Consider the following 18091-nt stretch of genomic DNA (forward strand, 5'->3'; position numbering starts at 1 on the left):
ACTCACTGGGTCTCCCTCTCCCTCAGTTTCACAGCTCTCTCTATACTCACCGGGTCTCCCTCTCCCTCAGTTTCACAGCTCTCTCTATACTCACTGGGTCTCCCTCTCCCTCAGTTTCACAGCTCTCTGTACTCACTGGGTCTCCCACTCCCTCAGTTTCACAGCTCTCTCTATACTCACCGCTTCTCCCTCTCCCTCAGTTTCACAGCTCTCTCTATACTCACTGGGTCTCCCACTCCCTCAGTTTCACAGCTCTCTCTATACTCACTGGGTCTCCCTCTCCCTAAGTTTCACAGCTCTCTCTATACTCACCGGGTCTCCCTCTCCCTCAGTTTCACAGCTCTCTCTATACTCACTGGGTCTCCCTCTCCCTCAGTTTCACAGCTCTCTGTACTCACTGGGTCTCCCACTCCCTCAGTTTCACAGCTCTCTCTATACTCACCGCTTCTCCCTCTCCCTCAGTTTCACAGCTCTCTCTATACTCACTGGGTCTCCCACTCCCTCAGTTTCACAGCTCTCTCTATACTCACTGGGTCTCCCTCTCCCTCAGTTTCACAGCTCTCTCTGTACTCACCACTTCTCCCTCTCCCTCAGTTTCACAGCTCTCTCTATACTCACTGGGTCTCCCATTCCCTCAGTTTCACAGCTCTCTCTATACTCACTGGGTCTCCCTCTCCCTCAGTTTCACAGCTCTCTCTATACTCACCGGGTCTCCCTCTCCCTCAGTTTCTCAGCTCTCTCTATACTCACGGGGTCTCCCTCTCCCTCAGTTTCACAGCTCTCTCTATACTCACTGGGTCTCCCTCTCCCTCAGTTTCACAGCTCTCTCTATACTCACCGGGTCTCCCTCTCCCTCAGTTTCACAGCTCTCTCTATACTCACTGGGTCTCCCACTCCCTCAGTTTCACAGCTCTCTCTATACTCACTGGGTCTCCCTCTCCCTCAGTTTGACAGCTCTCTCTATACTCACTGGGTCTCCCTCTCCCTCAGTTTCACAGCTCTCTCTATACTCACTGGGTCTCCCACTCCCTCAGTTTCACAGCTCTCTCTATACTCACTGGGTCTCCCACTCCCTCAGTTTCACAGCTTTCTCTATACTCACTGGGTCTCCCTCTCCCTCAGTTTCACAGCTCTCTCTATACTCGCTGGGTCTCCCTCTCCCTCAGTTTCACAGCTCTCTCTATACTCACTGGGTCTCCCTCTCCCTCAGTTTCACAGCTCTCTGTACTCACTGGGTCTTCCTCTCCCTCAGTTTCACAGCGCTCTCTATACTCACCGCTTCTCCCTCTCCCTCAGTTTCACAGCTCTCTCTATACTCACCGCTTCTCCCATTCCCTCAGTTTCACAGCTCTCTCTATACTCACTGGGTCTCCCACTCCCTCAGTTTCACAGCTCTCTCTATACTCACTGGGTCTCCCTCTCCCTCAGTTTCACAGCTCTCTCTATACTCACCGGCTCTCCCTCTCCCTCAGTTTCACAGCTCTCTCCATCCTCACCGGGTCTCCCTCTCCCTCAGTTTCACAGCTCTCTCTATACTCACTGGGTCTCCCTCTCCCTCAGTTTCACAGCTCTCTCTATACTCATTGGGTCTCCCACTCCCTCAGTTTCACAGCTCTCTCAATACTCACTGGGTCTCCCACTCCCTCAGTTTCACAGCTCTCTCTCTACTCACCGGGTCTCCCTCTCCCTCAGTTTCACAGCTCTCTCTATACTCACTGGGTCTCCCACTCCCTCAGTTTCACAGCTCTCTCTATACTCACCGGGTCTCCCTCTCCCTCAGTTTCACAGCTCTCTCTATACTCACCGGGTCTCCCTCTCCCTCAGTTTCACAGCTCTCTCTATACTCACTGGGTCTCCCTCTCCCTCAGTTTCACAGCTCTCTCTATACTCACTGGGTCTCCCACTCCCTCAGTTTCACAGCTCTCTCTATACTCCCTGGGTCTCCCACTCCCTCAGTTTCACAGCTCTCTCTATACTCACTGGGTCTCCCTCTCCCTCAGTTTCACAGCTCTCTCTATACTCACTGGGTCTCCCACTCCCTCAGTTTCACAGCTCTCTTTGTACTCACTGGGACTTTCACTCCCTCAGTTTCACAGCTGCCTTTTTACTCACCGGCTCTCCCATTCCATTCCTTTGATAGCATCTGTCACTTTCACAGATAAATGATTCACTTAGCTGAATTTAAGACATCACTTTACAGATGCTTTCAGACATTTCCCCTATTGTGACCTCAGTCCAAGGATGATCACGCACTATTAGAAGGATTTGGGTACATGTTTTTGCTACATTACAACTTGAAATACAGCTGATGGATGCCTGAAATTTGCTGTATTCACTCTTGGTATAACACTAAAATATTTCATGATGGAGGAGTGATGTACTATCGGTGATAACAATATTTTCCTTCAGTTTGTTGAGTAATTTTTTGTCATTTTCTGTGTACCTTTTTTGTCATTTTCTGTGCTGCTTGAAATCTTACTGTCAGCCAGTTGTGAACTTTCAAATATGAGAGAAGGCCACATTTTTCAGGCAAATACTTGAACATTTCATCTACCATGTGTAGGTGTGTTATTAATATAGCAACTATAAAAACAGTTACGAGATACTGTGACGTTTGCTGCAGCTAAATTTTTACTACCTGTTTGCAGAAATAATTACATGTACAAGTCCCTGTGTGCTGGAATGTGTCTGTATGCTCATGTGTTTGTCGAATGAGAACAGTATGTGGCTTGCTTGTGATGAATAGCCTGCTGACACTCACTCTCGAGTCAACCAGGAAGGATTCTGCTTGGGTGTGGTACCAGAGGGCTGCCAATGCCAGTTGAACCATACCCAAACCGCAACCCCCCCACCCCCCAATTCCACACCCCAACTAGGCACCAGACAGGTGGAGAGTACCTGAGGTGCAGTGCGCCTGTGAAGGGTTGGATGTGCCTAAACTTCCTGCCCTGCACAGGCCCAGGCTCTCCGTAGCCTGTAGCTGTGCTCCCGGTCGCCAGCCTCAGGGTCTTCTGGCTGCTGTGGAAGGAAGAATAGCCCCCACCCGCAGTCGTCTCTATCTCCGGGTTGCTCTGGAGACCCACCTCAGACTCTCTGGACTGAGGAGGGTTCTGCCAACGTTTTGGCGTGCATCTGCGCTTGGCCGCTGTGGATGCAGTGTAAAGTGAGCCAGGAGGTCTGGGAACGCCCCCTTCCTGAATCATTCAATACAAATGCTAGGCCTACGTCTTTTGTGGATGCAGGCCTAGTTATGTTCATTTTTGGTTCACCTGAAAATCCCTGGGCAATGTAGTGGGGATAGAGACCTGACATAATGGGAGGAACTTTAACCCCCAAGGACGGGTGGGTTGGGGGCAGGTGGGAGGTAAAAATTTAAAATTTCTCAAGTCCGACCTCAACACACCTCCAACCCGCCCACTTCCAGTTTTAACAGGGTGGGGGTAGTGGGGGGTGTGGGCAACCAACCCACAAGGTCCGATGTTCCCCTACCCCCCCACGCTGTCCAACTTCCCCCAAGCCCCCCGCGATCAGCCCCCTCATCCAAACCCTGAAAACCCTGATCTCTCCCCAATCTCTCCCCGATCCCCCCATCCAAATCCCAAAGACCCCGATCTCTCACCGACCCCCCCCCCCACATCCAAACCCTGAAGACCCCGAACTCTCCCCAAACCCCCAATCCAAGCCCCGAAGACCCTTATCTCTCACCGACCCCCCCATCCAAACCCCAAAGACCCCAAACTCTCCCCGACCCCCCAATCCAAGCCCCAAAGAACCTGATCTCTCCCCGAACCCCCATACAAACCCCGAAGACCCCGATCTATCTCCGATCCAGACCCCGAAGACTTGATCTTTCCCCGACCCCTCCCATCCAAACCGCAAAGGCTCTGATCTACCCCCTATCCAAACCCCAAAGACCCTGATCACTCGCTGGCTGCTTTCCCGCCCGACAGTCAGACAGTCACCCTATCAATCTGGCTGGCTGTCGGGCGCGAAAGCTGTTGAAAAAATTTAAAAGATGTCCTACCATCAAAATTGTCATGATTTACTTACCCTTACTTCCGGGTTTCCCGTCCGAAAATCCGACCCCCTCCCCAGCTCTCTTCCTGGCTCCGAGTAAATATCGGGGCCAACCGGTCTCTGTCCTCTTTTCCTCTTCAATGCACCTGGCAACTTGAGTGTTCCCCAGGTGCAGCAGAGGAAAATTGCCCCTGGAACCTTCAAGAGAACGTGGAGAAAAGAAGCCAAATAAAAAAATCTACTATTCCCCAGTCCGATGCTCATGAATCTCCAAACCCCAGTATCACTGCATTGCTCTGAAAGAACATCTTTAAACCAAAACTATAGATTGTACATTCAGAAATGTAATGTCAGGTATGACTCATGTAACCTGCGGTGTGAAGCAACCAATGAGTGTACACATGAATTAGGTAAAACATGGGCCTTTCAGTCAACTAAGTCAAAACTGAGGTAAAATCCGTAAGCTTCAAGAATCAAGGGATATGGGGATCAGGCGGGAAAGTGGAGTTGAGGTCGAGGATCAGCCGTGATCTTATTGAATGGCGGAGCAGGCTCGAGGGGCCGTATGACCTACTCCTGCTCCTATTTCTTATGTTCTTGTTCTTATGTTATTATTAAAACTGAAGTAAGATCCATAAACTTTTTGACAGAGGAGGCATCACCTGCACTATCCCTCTCCTCCCACCTACTCCCTCAAAACATTGTAACGCATTCAGCACACTTCCAGCATGCTGCAACTCATCAAGCCTTACTTCTGTCCAATTTACATGGAAGAGATGGTTTCAGATTAGCTGCTATAGGTGATCAGCATCAGGGCTGCTTTCTCCAAGAGGAAAAGAATTCTCTCTCACCAGTTGGAATTAAGATGCTGTCACCAAGAGTTTTGTTAATGTCCTGGCATGCTGGTGTTGGGCTGATACTACCAGCATGCCAAAGGCACCATCCAGACTTTCACTGCCAGCTCCGATTTTAGATGCAGATCCCTGGAGTTTTTTTTCCCCAAATGGAAAGAGAGAACTTGTCAGTTTTAGCGTGCTAGTGTTGTAACGCTGTCACCAGGTGGAGGCTTGTCTTTTTTGGCATGCTAGCACTGCCATGATGCTACCAATCGAGAGGAAAGGAAATGCTCCTGTTTTTAATGCACCCGCTGTTTAATGGTAACTTGCTTTCTGCTGAGTGAATGAGTGAAAAGAAGGAACTGGTTGTTTCGGGTCTGCCAGTGATCTGCTATTGAGAAGTCAGCAACTTTTGAAATACTGTTAGTTAAACTACAGAGACCTGTGCTTATCCTGGCCTCCCACTCTACCATATTTGGTAGTGATCTTACTTGGAAATCACAATCTCTTACCCTGCTGCCTGAGAATTGTAGTCTCCTGTCCCTGTAATTCTTGGCATTTCTGCCCCTTCCTCAACCTGGAGGCAGGTCAATCCCAGTTGGCATAATAAAAGTGAAAACCTTCTATTAAAGCTCTAGTCCTTTTTTGCTTTCCAGTGGGAAACTCTTGCAAATCCTGTGAAGACAGAAAAAGAAATAGAGAAAAAAAGAAAGGGAAAGAGAGAAAAGGAAATAGAGAAAAGGAGAAAGACAGCAATTAAAAGAAAAACACAAAATGGAGGATAAGAAACAGCAGAGCAGAATAATACAATAATGCTGTAAAATTTATCTATTTATTAACCAGGTTATGGGTTAATGCGGTTTTGTATCCTACCTTATGCTCTTTTGGACTTTTAACGGTATAATAACCTGGATTGTGCTGGCATTGCTCGCAGAACAATGTATCTTTGCCATAGTTACACAAAAATAATATATAAAGAAGCACAGATATTTAAGCTTAGAAAGGAAGCAGTTTCAGCCCATTGTGACTGTGCCACTGCTAGTTCTACACCTGAGCTATTTACTGTAATCCCATTTCCCTGCTCTTTGCTCATGCCCTTTAATAGTTTTCTTCTTCAAATGCTTAACTCCTCTTAAGTGAATTGGTTCAATAGACACATGCGGTAATGTATTTCATATTCTAAGAACCATTTCCGTGAAGAAAATTCTTCCAACCTCCTCACTTTATGTTTTTAGGACTAATGCTAAGTTTTTATATTAATATTTCTTATTGTTTTTCTTCCAGAGCCTCCAATTGGTCAAATGCACCCACCTCACGGCAGTGTGACCCCTCAAAAGAATGGTAATCTGCTGGTGATCATCGTGGTCTCCATTGGAGCGGTAACAGTCGTAGTGGTCATTGTTGTTGCTGTGATCTGCACCCGTCGATCTTCAGCACAGCAAAGGAAGTATGTTTGCATTTTATTCACTATTTTGATATCTTATTCTCATTTAGTTGTGATAACTTCTGAAGGAGGTCACCTGATGCCTCCGTGAGTTTACCCAGTGAGTAGCTGAGCCATCGAAAGCAGGAAGGTCCCAGGTTGAATTTCAGGTTTGGGTTGATTTAGCTCAGTCAGGGTGGCTCAGCATTCTTGGGCTAAGGTGGGAAAAATTGACCAGGGTTCCTGAGCACTATTCAGAGATGCATGGTAGATATGACTATTTGTGTGGCCATGTCCTGACCATTATTTATCCCTCAACAAACATCACTAAACAGGTCACTTGGTCATTATTACATTGCTGTTTGCGGGAGCTCCTTGTGCATAAATTGGCAGCCGCATTTCCTACATTACAACAGTGACTACACTTCAAAACTACTTCCTTGGCAGTGTAGTGCCTCTCATCCTGGGGTCATGAAAGGCACTATATAAATGCAAGTTCTTTCTTTCTTTCTATGTACACTTGCCAAGTATTGTAGGACACAATGCAGTGCTTAAATAATGTTAAATAATGATTAAATAGTGTATTTTGTATTCATCAAGCTGAAGGATAGCAGTGGTGGGAAAAGAAGCACTCTATTTTCCATTTCACACAACAAGTGTCAACACCAAGCACTCACAGGTCAGGTAGAGTACAGCAGGCTCCTTCTACTTTGTCTTAACAACATGCGTTAATCTCAAACTCAGAAAAGCACACCCTACAGTAACAGTAGGCATTTGAACACTTCTCACACAAGGAATCTATCTGGCCTTTCTGAGTGAGATTGCCAATTTGGTATTTTGCACTAGCTTTATAGCCACTAGGTTGAAACCACTCAAATGCACTTTACATAGGATACTTATAGCTGACAGAGAGAAGAGACTTTCAGCCCGGCGCTAGTGCTGGAACCAGTCACGAGTACCAGAGGTGAAAGAATGTTGTGCTAATCCATAGTGAACCTCAGCTCCTAGGTAATCATTTTTGATACTTGTATCATGAGTAGTTCACAGGGCTTATTCAAATGGGAGGGTGTACAATAAGGTTATCTGATTTAACAATGGAGCCACCTCACGGTTGCAGAACTCCATTGTGGCATTTTCATGCATTGCAACAGATCTATCAATTGGTGAATAGAAGAGGCACCAAGGGAAACATATAGAAAAGATTTCTCTTTCAATATTATGTTTCTTTCAAGGGAACTGAAAACTATCTTTGTAATCACCGAAGTAGTGTGGGTTACGTACAACATGAGGGAGGGCTTTAGATTCCTGGGCCATTGGGACCGGTTCTGGAGGAGGTGGGACCTGTACAAACCAGATAGGTTGCACCTCAAAAGGACCGGGACCAATATCGTCGTGGGGAGGTTTGCTAGTGTTGTTGGGGAGGGTTTAAACTAGCCTGACAGGGGGATGGGAACCTGAGCATAGATTCAGAAGGGAGAGAAGCAAAGCTGGAAATAGACGGCAGGAAATTAGTGAGCGAGTTTGGAACGCTGAGGAAACAAAGATTAGAAAATAGACAACAAAGGAGTTTGGCGGTGGTACATACTTCAATGCAAGGAGTTTAGTGAATAAGGCAGAAGAGTTGAGGGCACAGATAGACATGTGGAAGTATGATATCATAGCTATTACTGAAACATGGCTTAAAGAGGGGCAGGAATGGCAGCTGAACATTTCTGGTTACAGGGTTTTCAGACAAGATAGAGAGGGGGATAATAAAGGAGAGGGGGTGGCAATATTGGTTAAAGAAATAATTACGGCCGTGAGGAGGGATGATATGGCAGAAGGATCATCAAATGAAGCCATATGGGTTGAATTGAAGAACAAAAAAGGGGCAGTCACACTGCTGGGAGTGTATTATAGACCCCCAAATAGTCAGAGGGAGTTAGAAGAGCAAATATGTAGGCAAATTTCTGAGAACGGCAAAAACAATAGTGCAGTAATAGTAGGGGATTTCAACTACCCTAATAGTAACTGGGATAGAATCAGTGTAAAAGGCATAGAGGGTGCAGAATTCTTAAAATGCATTCTTTTTTAGCCAGTACGTAGCAAGCCCCACAAAGGGGTGGGGGGGGGGTGCAGTTCTGGACTTAATTTTAGGGAATGAAGCTGGGCAGGTGGAAGGATCATCAGTGGGAGAGCATTTTGGTGGTAGTGATCATAATTCAGTTAGTTTTAGCATAGTTATGGATAAGGACAAAGATAGACCAGGAGTAAAAGTTCTCAACTGGGTAAAGGCCAATTTTACTAAGCTGAGATGTGATTTAGCAAAAGTGAACTGGAAACAGCTACTTGAAGTAAATCAGTGTCAGAGCAGTGGGAGGCATTCAAGGAGAAGATAGTGAGGGTTCAGAGCAAATATGTTCCCACAAAGAAAAAGGGTGGAACTCCCAAATCTAGACCCCCTTAATGTCAAGGAGCATACAGGGTAGAATAAGGCAAAAAAAGGGAAGCTTATGTCAGATTCCGAGAGCTCAATACTGCAGAAGGCCTAGAGGAGTATAGAAAGTGCAGGGGTGAAATTAAACAGGAAATTAGGAAAGCAAAGAGAGGGCATGAAAAAATACTGGCAAGTAAAATCAAGGAAAACCCAGAGATGTTTTATAAATACATAAGGAGCAAGAGGATAACCAAGGAAAGAGTAGGGCCTATTAGAGACCAAAAAGGTAACCTTTCTGTGGAGGCGGAAGACGTGGGTTTGGTTCTTAATGAATACTTTGCATCTGTCTTCACAAAAGAGGGAGACAATGTAGACATTGTAGTTAAGGATGAAGAGTGTGAAATACTGGATGGGATAAACATAGTGAGGGAGGAAGTATTAAGGGGATTAGCATCTTTGAAAGTAGATAAATTGCGAGGCCTGGATGAAATGTATCCCTGGCTGTTAAGAGAAGCCATTTTCCAATCCTTTCCGGCTACAGGCATGGTGCCAGAGGACCGGAGAACTGCTAATGTTTTACCGTTGTATAAAACGGGAGAAAGGGATAGACCTGAGTAATTACAGGCCAGTCAGCCTAACCTCGGTGGTGGGCAAACTATTGGAAAAAATTCTGAGGGATGATATTAATCATAATTTAGAAAGGCGCAGATTAATCAAGGACAGTCAGCATGGATTTGTTAAGGGAAGGTTGTGTATGACTAACTTGATTTAATTTTTTGAGGAGGTAACAAGGAGGGTCAATGACCGAAGCGCGTTTGATGTAGCGTACCTGGATTTTAGCAAGGCTTTTGATAAGATCCCACATGGCACCCTGGTCAGGAAAGTAAAAGCCCATGGGATCCAAGGGGGAGTGGCAAGTTGGATCCAAAATTGGCTCAGTGGCAGGAAGCAAAGGGTAATGGCTGATGGGTGTTTTTGTGACTGGAAGGCTGTTTCCAGTGGCATTCCGCAGGGCTCAGTAATTGGTCCCTTGCTTTTTGTGGTCAATGATTATTAAATGATTCATTATAAGAACATAAGAACATAAGAAATAGGAGCAGGAGTAGGCCAATCGGCCCCTCGAGCCTGCTCCGCCATTCAATAAGATCATGGCTGATCTGATCCTAACCTCAAATCTAAAGAACACAAGAAGTAGGAGCAGGACCCGGCCACTCAGCCCCTGGGCCCGCTCCGCCACCCACAGGGCCTTGACCAATCCGAACTCAGCTTCATGTCCAATTTCCTGCCCGCTCCCCGTAACCCCTAATTCCCTTTACTTCTAGGAATCATTTATCAATGATTTAGACTTAAATGTAGGAGGCATGATTAAGAAGTTTGCAGATGACACAAAAATTGGCCGTGTGGTTGATAGTGAGGAAGAAAGCTGTAGACTGCAGGAAGATATCAATGGACTGGTCAGGTGGGCAAAAAAGTGGCAAATGGAATTCAATACGGAGAAGTGTGAGGTAATGCATTTGGAGAGGGCAAACAAGGCAAGGGAATACACAATAAATGGGAGGATACTGAGTGATGTAGAGGAATGGAGGGACTTTGGAGTGCATGTCCACAGATCCCTGAAGGTAACAGGACAGGTAGATAAGGTGGTTAAGAAGGCATATGGGATTATTAGCTGAGGCATAGAATATAAAAGCAGGGAGGTTATGCCACAACTGTATAAAACATTAGTTAGGCCACAGCTAGAGTACTGCGTACAGTTCTGGTCACCATATCACAGGAAAGATGGGATTGCACTAGAGAGGGTACAGAGGAGATTTACAAGGTTGTTGCCAGGACTGGAGAATTTTAGCTATGAGGAAAGATTGGATAGGCTGGGATTGTTTTCTTTGGAACAGAGGAGGCTGAGGGGAGATTTAATTGAGGTGTATAAAATTATGAGGGGCCTAGATAGAGTGGATAGGAAGGACCTATTTCCCTTAGCAGAGAGGCCAATAGCCAGAGGGTACAGATTTAAAGTAATTGGTAGAAAGATTAGAGGGGAGCTGAAGAGAAATTTTTTCACCCAAAAGGTGATGGGGGTCTGGAACTCACTGACTGAAAGGGTGGTAGAGGCAGAAATCTTCATCACATCTTAAAAGTACTTGGATATGCACTTGAAGTGCCATAACTTACAAGAGCTGGAACGTGAGATTAGGATGGCTAGCTCTTTTTCAGCCGAATGACCTTCTTCTTTGCCATAAATTTCTATGATTCTACGACTATCCCCAAGTGAGGATTTAATTTTACTGGGATTCAGCTTAGAAACTGTTGGCAACATTTGATTGATGTGGTAACAAGATAAGATTTGAGTTACCTATTTGTTCAGAGTTACCTATTTGTTCATAGTATTTTTCATTATTTTTTTTCCTATTCAATTATTTGCTTTATTCAAGAAAGCTATTGCTGGACTTTTCTTCCAGTCTGCATCTTTTATACAAATATTAGACCATGAACAGTGTATGTATTCCATGTAGGGCACTCATCTTGATAGCAGTAGCAGTGAGTCCAAAAGCAGAAGGGATTTAATATAATGACTCTATGACTCTATCGGACCAAATGCTGGAATATGGGATTAGAGTAGACAGGGCTGATGGCCGGCGCGGACACGATGGGCCGAAGGGCCTCTATCCATGCTGTATGACTCTATGACTCTCTATGACTCTAAAATCAAAATACCGCAGATACTGGAAATCTGAAATAAAAACAGAAAATGTTGGAAATACAGAGCAGGTCAGGCAGCATCTGTGGAGAAACAGGCCATTTGGCCCAACAGGTCCATGCCGGTGTTTATGCTCCATAGGAGCCTCCTCACTCCCTACTTCATCTGACCCTATCAGCATATCCTTCTATTCCTTTCTCCCTCATGTGTTTATCCAGCTTCCCCTTAAATGCATCTATGCAATTGCCTCAACTACTCCTTGTAGTAGCGAGTTCCACATTCTAACCCCTCTCTGGGTAAAGAAATTTCTCCTGAATTCCCTCTTGGATTTATTACTGACTGTCTTATATTTATGTCCTTTAGTTCTGGTCTCCCCCGCAAGTGGAAACATCTTCTCTACTTCTACCGTATCAAAAAAGGGAAGGTCATATTTGACCAACCTTATTGAATTCTTTGAAGAAGTAACAGAAAGGGTAGACAAGGGTAATGCAGTAGATGTACCCTTTCATAATCTTAAAGACCCCTATTAGATCACCCCTCAGTCTTCTCTTTTCAAGAGCAAAAAGCCCCAGCCTGTTCAATCTTTCCTGACAGGTATAACCTCTCAGTTCTGGTATCATCCGAGTAAATCTTTTTTGTACCTTCTCCGGTGCCTCTATATCCTTTTTATAATATGGAGACCAGAACTGTTCACAGTACTCCAAGTGTGGCCTAACCAAGCTTCTATACAAGTTTAACATAACTTCTCTGCTTTTCAATTCTATCCCTCTAGAAATGAACCCCAGTGCTTGGTTTGCTTTTTTATGGCCTTATTAACCTGGGTCGATACTTTTAGTGATTTGTGTATCTGTACCTCCAGATCCCTTTGTTCATCGACCCCCTTTAGACTCTTCTTTTCTAACGGGTATGTGGCCTCCTTATTCTTCCTACCAAAATGTAATACCTCACACCTATATTGAAACTAATTTGCCAATGACACACCAATTCTGCAAGTTTATTAATGTCTTCCTGTCACAGTCCTCCTCAGTATTAAGTGTACCCTCCAATTTGGTGACATCAGCAAATTTTGAAATTGCACTTCCAATTCCTGAGTCCAAATCGTTTATGTAAATTGTGGGCAACAGTGGTCCCAGCACAGATCCCACCTTTTTGTCAGTCTGAGTAACTACATTTAACCCCTATCTCTGTTTTCTGTTTTGTAGCCAGCTTGCTATCAATTCTGCTACTTGTCCCTTGACCCCACATGCTCTGACCTTAGTCATGAGTCTATCAGCGGTACCTTATCAAAGCCCTTTTGAAAATCCAAATATTATACGCCTACTGCATTACCCTTTCTGTTATTTCTTCAAAGATTTCAACAAGGTTGGTCAAGCATGACCTTCCCTTTTTTGATCTCTTCTCTCTTCTACTAATGTCATGCCCACGATATTAGTCTCCCTGATAAATACTAGGCAAAGTAATTATTTAATATTTCTGCCATTTTTATGTCATTTCCTGTGAGCTTATCACGTGTCTCCCTTAGTGGCCCTATCCCTATCCTAATGTAATAGTAGCACAGTTCCTCTGAATGCCACATGGGTCAAGGCACTGCCTGGTACCTAACCACACAGTCGAGAAGGTCTCAATTCCTGATTTGTACTGAGTTAGCTGTTCCCAGCCAGGGCAGTAGTTGGGATGCTACATTTGCTCTCAGTGCCCCTGATATAGGGAGGGAAGACGTCAGCCAGGGGTTGCCATATAGACTGTGATCTGCTGGCCGTTGCTGAAAAGTTTGCGTGTGTGGAATTGGGTGATCGTCTCGGCTGTGTGATTTCTTTCACATTTGCATACATTGTTGATATGTGCATTCTTCACAAATGAAGAATGGCCTCTTGCATGAAGTGCTGTTGCTCATGGAACTATACCCCAGCATGAGAAGAGGAGAGTCAATTGGAAACAAATGCAACTGTAGCATCAACCAAGTGCTCATGTCTTGCCTGTTACATTTGTGTCATTCACTGTGTTTTAATTGGAATGATATTTAGAGCTATCAGGGTTACCAAATTGACAGTACCTGCGATAGGGTACCCTTTCTTTGCATGTTGTGTTAGCATGTACTACAAATAAAATGTAACATAATTGGTTTGGCCAATAAATTGTGGTACAAGGCTATCTGTTGGCCAAAATCACCATATTCTTGAGGGAAGAACAGGCAACTATTGTAGGGTTAAAAGGACATCATTTATTTGTACTGAAATTCCACTTTATGGACATTCAGAAAGATCAGACCTCATTAATTTCTTCCACAATTGGTTTTAAACTCAGAGATAAATGGTAGAAATTATTGCACCATTGTGTCCTGGCTATTTAATACTATTTAATTTATGATGTTCCCATCACAGAAAACGTGCAGCACACAGTGGAGGCAAACGAAAGGGCAGCCAAAAAGACTTAAGGCCACCAGACCTCTGGATACATCATGAAGAAATGGAGATGAAAAATATTGAAAAGCCCTCAGGCACAGATCCAACTGTGAGAGATTCGCCCATGCAACAAAGCTGCCAGGATATAACCCCTGTCAGTCACAGCCACTCAGAGAACCAGCTAACCAGCAAAAGTGGCTCACATTCAGGTAAGCCCAGTACATTTAACGGTTTTTGTATAATACTAGAGCCAAATCCTGATAAAGTCTACAAACTGCGCACTGATTACTATCAGGCTAATTTTACGAATGCACACTCTCGATATGGAGCCTCATTTGTTGCACCTTCCTTTTGATTTTGCATCCATAATGTGGTTCTGAATATGAATATGCACGAAGCATTCGTAATGAGGTAGACGAATTAACAGTGCAAATAGATGTAAACGGATACGATATAATTGCAATTACGGAGACATGGCTTCAGGGTGACCAAGGCTGGGAGCTGAATATCCAAGGGTATTCAATATTTAGGAAGGACAGGCAAAAAGGAAAAGGAGGTGGGGTGGCATTGTTAGTAAAGGATGAAATCAGAGCAATAGTGAGAAAGGATATTGGCTCAGAAAATCAAGATGTAGAATTAGTCTGGGTGGAGTTAAGAAGCACCAAGGGGCAGAAAACACTGGTGGGAGTTGTCTATAGGCCTCCAAACAGTAGTGGTAATGTAGGGGATGGGATCAAACAGGAAATTAGAGATGCATGTAACAAGGGTACCACAGTAATCATGGGTGACTTTAATCTACATATAGACTGGCTAAACCAAATTAGCAATAATACTGTGGAGGATGAATTCCTGGTAATGTAGGGGATGGGATCAAACAGGAAATTAGAGATGCATGTAACAAGGGTACCACAGTAATCATGGGTGACTTTAATCTACATATAGACTGGCTAAACCAAATTAGCAATAATACTGTGGAGGATGAATTCCTGGAGTGTGTACGAGATGGTTTTTTAGACCAGTATGTTGAGGAGCCAATCAGGGAACAGGCTATCCTAGATTGGGTATTGTGCAATGAGAAGGGGTTAATTAATAATCTTGTTGTGCGGGGTCCTTTAGGGAAGAGTGACCATAACATGATAGAATTCTTCATTAAGATGGAAAGTGAAGCAGTGCAATCCGAAACTAAGGTCCTAAATCTAAACAAAGGAAACTACGAGGAGTATGAGGAGTGAGTTGGCTATGATAGATTGGAGAGCTTCATTAAAAGGCATGACGGTGGATAGGCAATGGCTAACATTTAAGGAACGAATGCATGAATTGCAACTATTATATATTCCTTTCTGGCACAAAAACACAAAAGGAAAAGCGGCCCAACCATGGCTAGCAAAAGAAATTAAGGATCGTATTAGATCCAAAGAGGAGTCATATAAAAACTTGCCAGAAAAAGTGGCAAGCCTGAGGATTGGGAGCAGTTTAGAATTCAGCAAAAAAGGACCAAGAGGTTGATTAAGAGGGGAAAAATAGAGTATGAAAGTAAATTTGCAAGGAACATAAAAGTGAACTGTAAAAGCTTCTACAAGTATGTAAAAACAAAAAGATTAGTGAAGACAAATGTAGGTCCCTTACATTCAGAAACAGGAGAATTTATAATGGGGAACAAGGAAATGGCAGAGCAATTAAACAAATACTTTGGTTCTGTCTTCACGGAAGAGGACACAAATAACTTCCCAGAAATGCTAGGGAACCAAGGGTCTAGTAAGAAGGAGAAATTAAAGGAAATTAGTATTAGTAAAAAAATAGTGCTGGAGAAATTAATGGGACTGAAAACCAATAAATCCCCAGGGCCTGATAATCTGCATCCCAGAGTACTAAAAGAGGTAGCCATGGAAATAGTGGATGCATTGGTTGTCATCTTCCAAATATTTTGCCGATTGGAGGGTGGCAAATGTAACCCCACTATTTAAAAAAGGAGGGAGAAAGAAAACAGGGAACTACAGACCGGTTAGCCTAACATCAGTAGTCAGGAAAATGCTAGATTCTATGATAACAGGACACATAGAAAATATCAACGGAATTAGACAAAGTCAACATGGATTTATGAAAGGGAAATCATGTTTAGCAAACCTAATGAAGTTTTTTGAGGATGTAACTAGTAGAATAGATAAGGGAGAACCAGTGGATGTGGTATATTTGGATTTTCAGAAGGCCTTTGATAAAGTCCCACATAAGAGGTTAGTGTGCAAAATTAAAGGACGTGGGATTGGAGGTAATAAACTGGCATGGATTGAAAATTGGTTAACAGACAGAAAACAGAGAATAGGAATAAATGGGTCTTTTTCAGGGTGGCAGGCAGTGACTAGTGGGGTACCGCAGGGATCAGTGCTTGGGCCCCAGCTATTCACAATATATATTGATGATTTGGATGAGGGAATCAAATGTAATATTTTCAAGTTTGCTGACGACACAAAACCAGGTGGGATCGTGAGTTGTGAGGAGGATGCAAAGAGGCTTCAAGGCGGTTTAGACAAGTTGAGTGAGTGGGCAAATACATGGCAGATGCAGTATAATGTGGATAAATGTGAAGTTATCCATTTCAGAAGGAAAAACAGAAAGGCAGAGTATTATTTAAATGGTGATAGATTGGGAAATGTTGATGTACAAAGGGACCAGGGTGTTCAATCACTGAAAGCAAACATGCAGGTGCAGTTATCAGTTAGGAAGGCGAATGGTATGTTGGCCTTCATTGCAAGAGGATTTGAGTACAGGAGCAAGGATGTCTTTCTGCAGTTATACAGGGCCTTGGTGAGACCACACCTGGAGTATTGTGTGCAGTTTTGGTCTTCTTACCTAAGAAAGGATATACTTGCCATAAAGGGAGTGCAGCAAAGGTTCACCAGACTGATTCCTGGCATGGCAGGACTGCCATATGAGGAGAGATTGGGTCGGCTCAGCCTGTATTCACTCGAGTTTAGAAGAATGAGAGGAGATCTCATTGAAACATATAAAATTCTGACAGGGCTAGACAGACTGGATGCAGGGAGGATGTTACCCCAGGCTGGTGGGGTCCAGAACGAGGGGTCACAGTCTCAGGATACGGGGTAGGACATTTAGGACTGAGATGAGGAGAAATTTCTTCACTCGGAGGGTGGTGAACCTGTGGAATTCTCTACCACAGAAGACTGTGGAGGCCAAGTCACTGAATATATTCAAGACGGAGCTAGATAGATTTCTAGACACAAAAGGCATCAAGGGGTATGTGGAGAGAGCGGGAATATGGTATTGAGATAGAGGATCAGCCATGATCATATTGAATGGCTGACCAGGCTCAAAGGGCTGAATGGTCAACTCCTGCTCCTATTTTCTATGTTTCTATGTTTTGTGACATGCACTCCTGGTGGATGAGGCTTGGTGTCAAGAGAGTGCGTTTGTAAAATTGGCCTGTTCGTAAAATTGGCCCTTGTGCGTCATCCAATGAGGTCAGCACCCGTTGATTGAATGTTATCATATAGATTGTATAATAAAGTATTGACCATATAAACCTACAGGAGTTGAATTTTAGATTTGAAGAAAAAGTTTATTTAATTTGTCTGCTTGAAAACATCTTATTTCAGAAAATATATACTTATTAAATAAAATTAGCAGCTCTCCCATAACTTAGCTCATAGTGAGTCAGGGGATTTGCTGCTTTATAATAATAGGGATGTTTATGCTGATTACATAAAGAATTACATGGAGTCTACAGAATAGAAACAAGCCTTTCAGCCCAACTGGTCTATGCCGGTGTTTATGCTCCACACGAGCCTCCGTCCACCCCTCTTCATCTCACCCGATCAGCATATCCTTCTATTCCTTTCTTCCTCGTGTGCTTCCCCTTAAATGCATCAGTGATAAACTCAAGGCCACTGATTTACAGTGATTGAATAAGTTAAATTCTAATATTTTTAATAAATGGTATTTTGTGATTTTACTAATGCTTTGGAAATTGAATTTCACACTTCTGTCCATTATCCTGTGAAAACCGTAAATGAGTGGCCTTCATTTTAGATACATAATCCTTAATGTAACAATTTAATTTTTTGTCTCTTACCAGTTTTAAAGCTGGGAATACAAACCAAGATGGTATGCAAGATGTACCAGTTGGAGTTAGATACCTCAACCTGAAATTCTGGTGGTACAATTGCAGAATTTCATCTTGCCCTGATGTCTCAAATCCTAGGAACAGTCATTTAAATAATAGTGGCGCCCCTTCCCTCCCCACCGCCGCCCCCCCTCCGCCGCATCCATAGCAGAATACCAAGGGCA

At 43.9% G+C, this 18091-nt stretch overlaps 1 protein-coding gene across 1 annotated transcript in view; it reads left to right on the plus strand.

The window, feature by feature from the left end:
* dcc (DCC netrin 1 receptor) overlaps nucleotides 1–18091 on the plus strand; it is a gene marked incomplete at its 5' end in the record, with an annotated part of 787692 nt that overhangs the window by 724087 nt on the left and 45514 nt on the right. The window contains 2 exons of the mRNA XM_067983624.1: nucleotides 6138–6300; nucleotides 13769–13998. Of these exons, the coding sequence (XP_067839725.1) occupies nucleotides 6138–6300; nucleotides 13769–13998 (393 nt within the window). The remainder of the gene's footprint in view (nucleotides 1–6137; nucleotides 6301–13768; nucleotides 13999–18091) is intronic.

The sequence above is a fragment of the Heptranchias perlo genome, chromosome 1 (assembly GCF_035084215.1).
Source record: "Heptranchias perlo isolate sHepPer1 chromosome 1, sHepPer1.hap1, whole genome shotgun sequence".
Classification (NCBI taxonomy): domain Eukaryota; kingdom Metazoa; phylum Chordata; class Chondrichthyes; order Hexanchiformes; family Hexanchidae; genus Heptranchias; species Heptranchias perlo.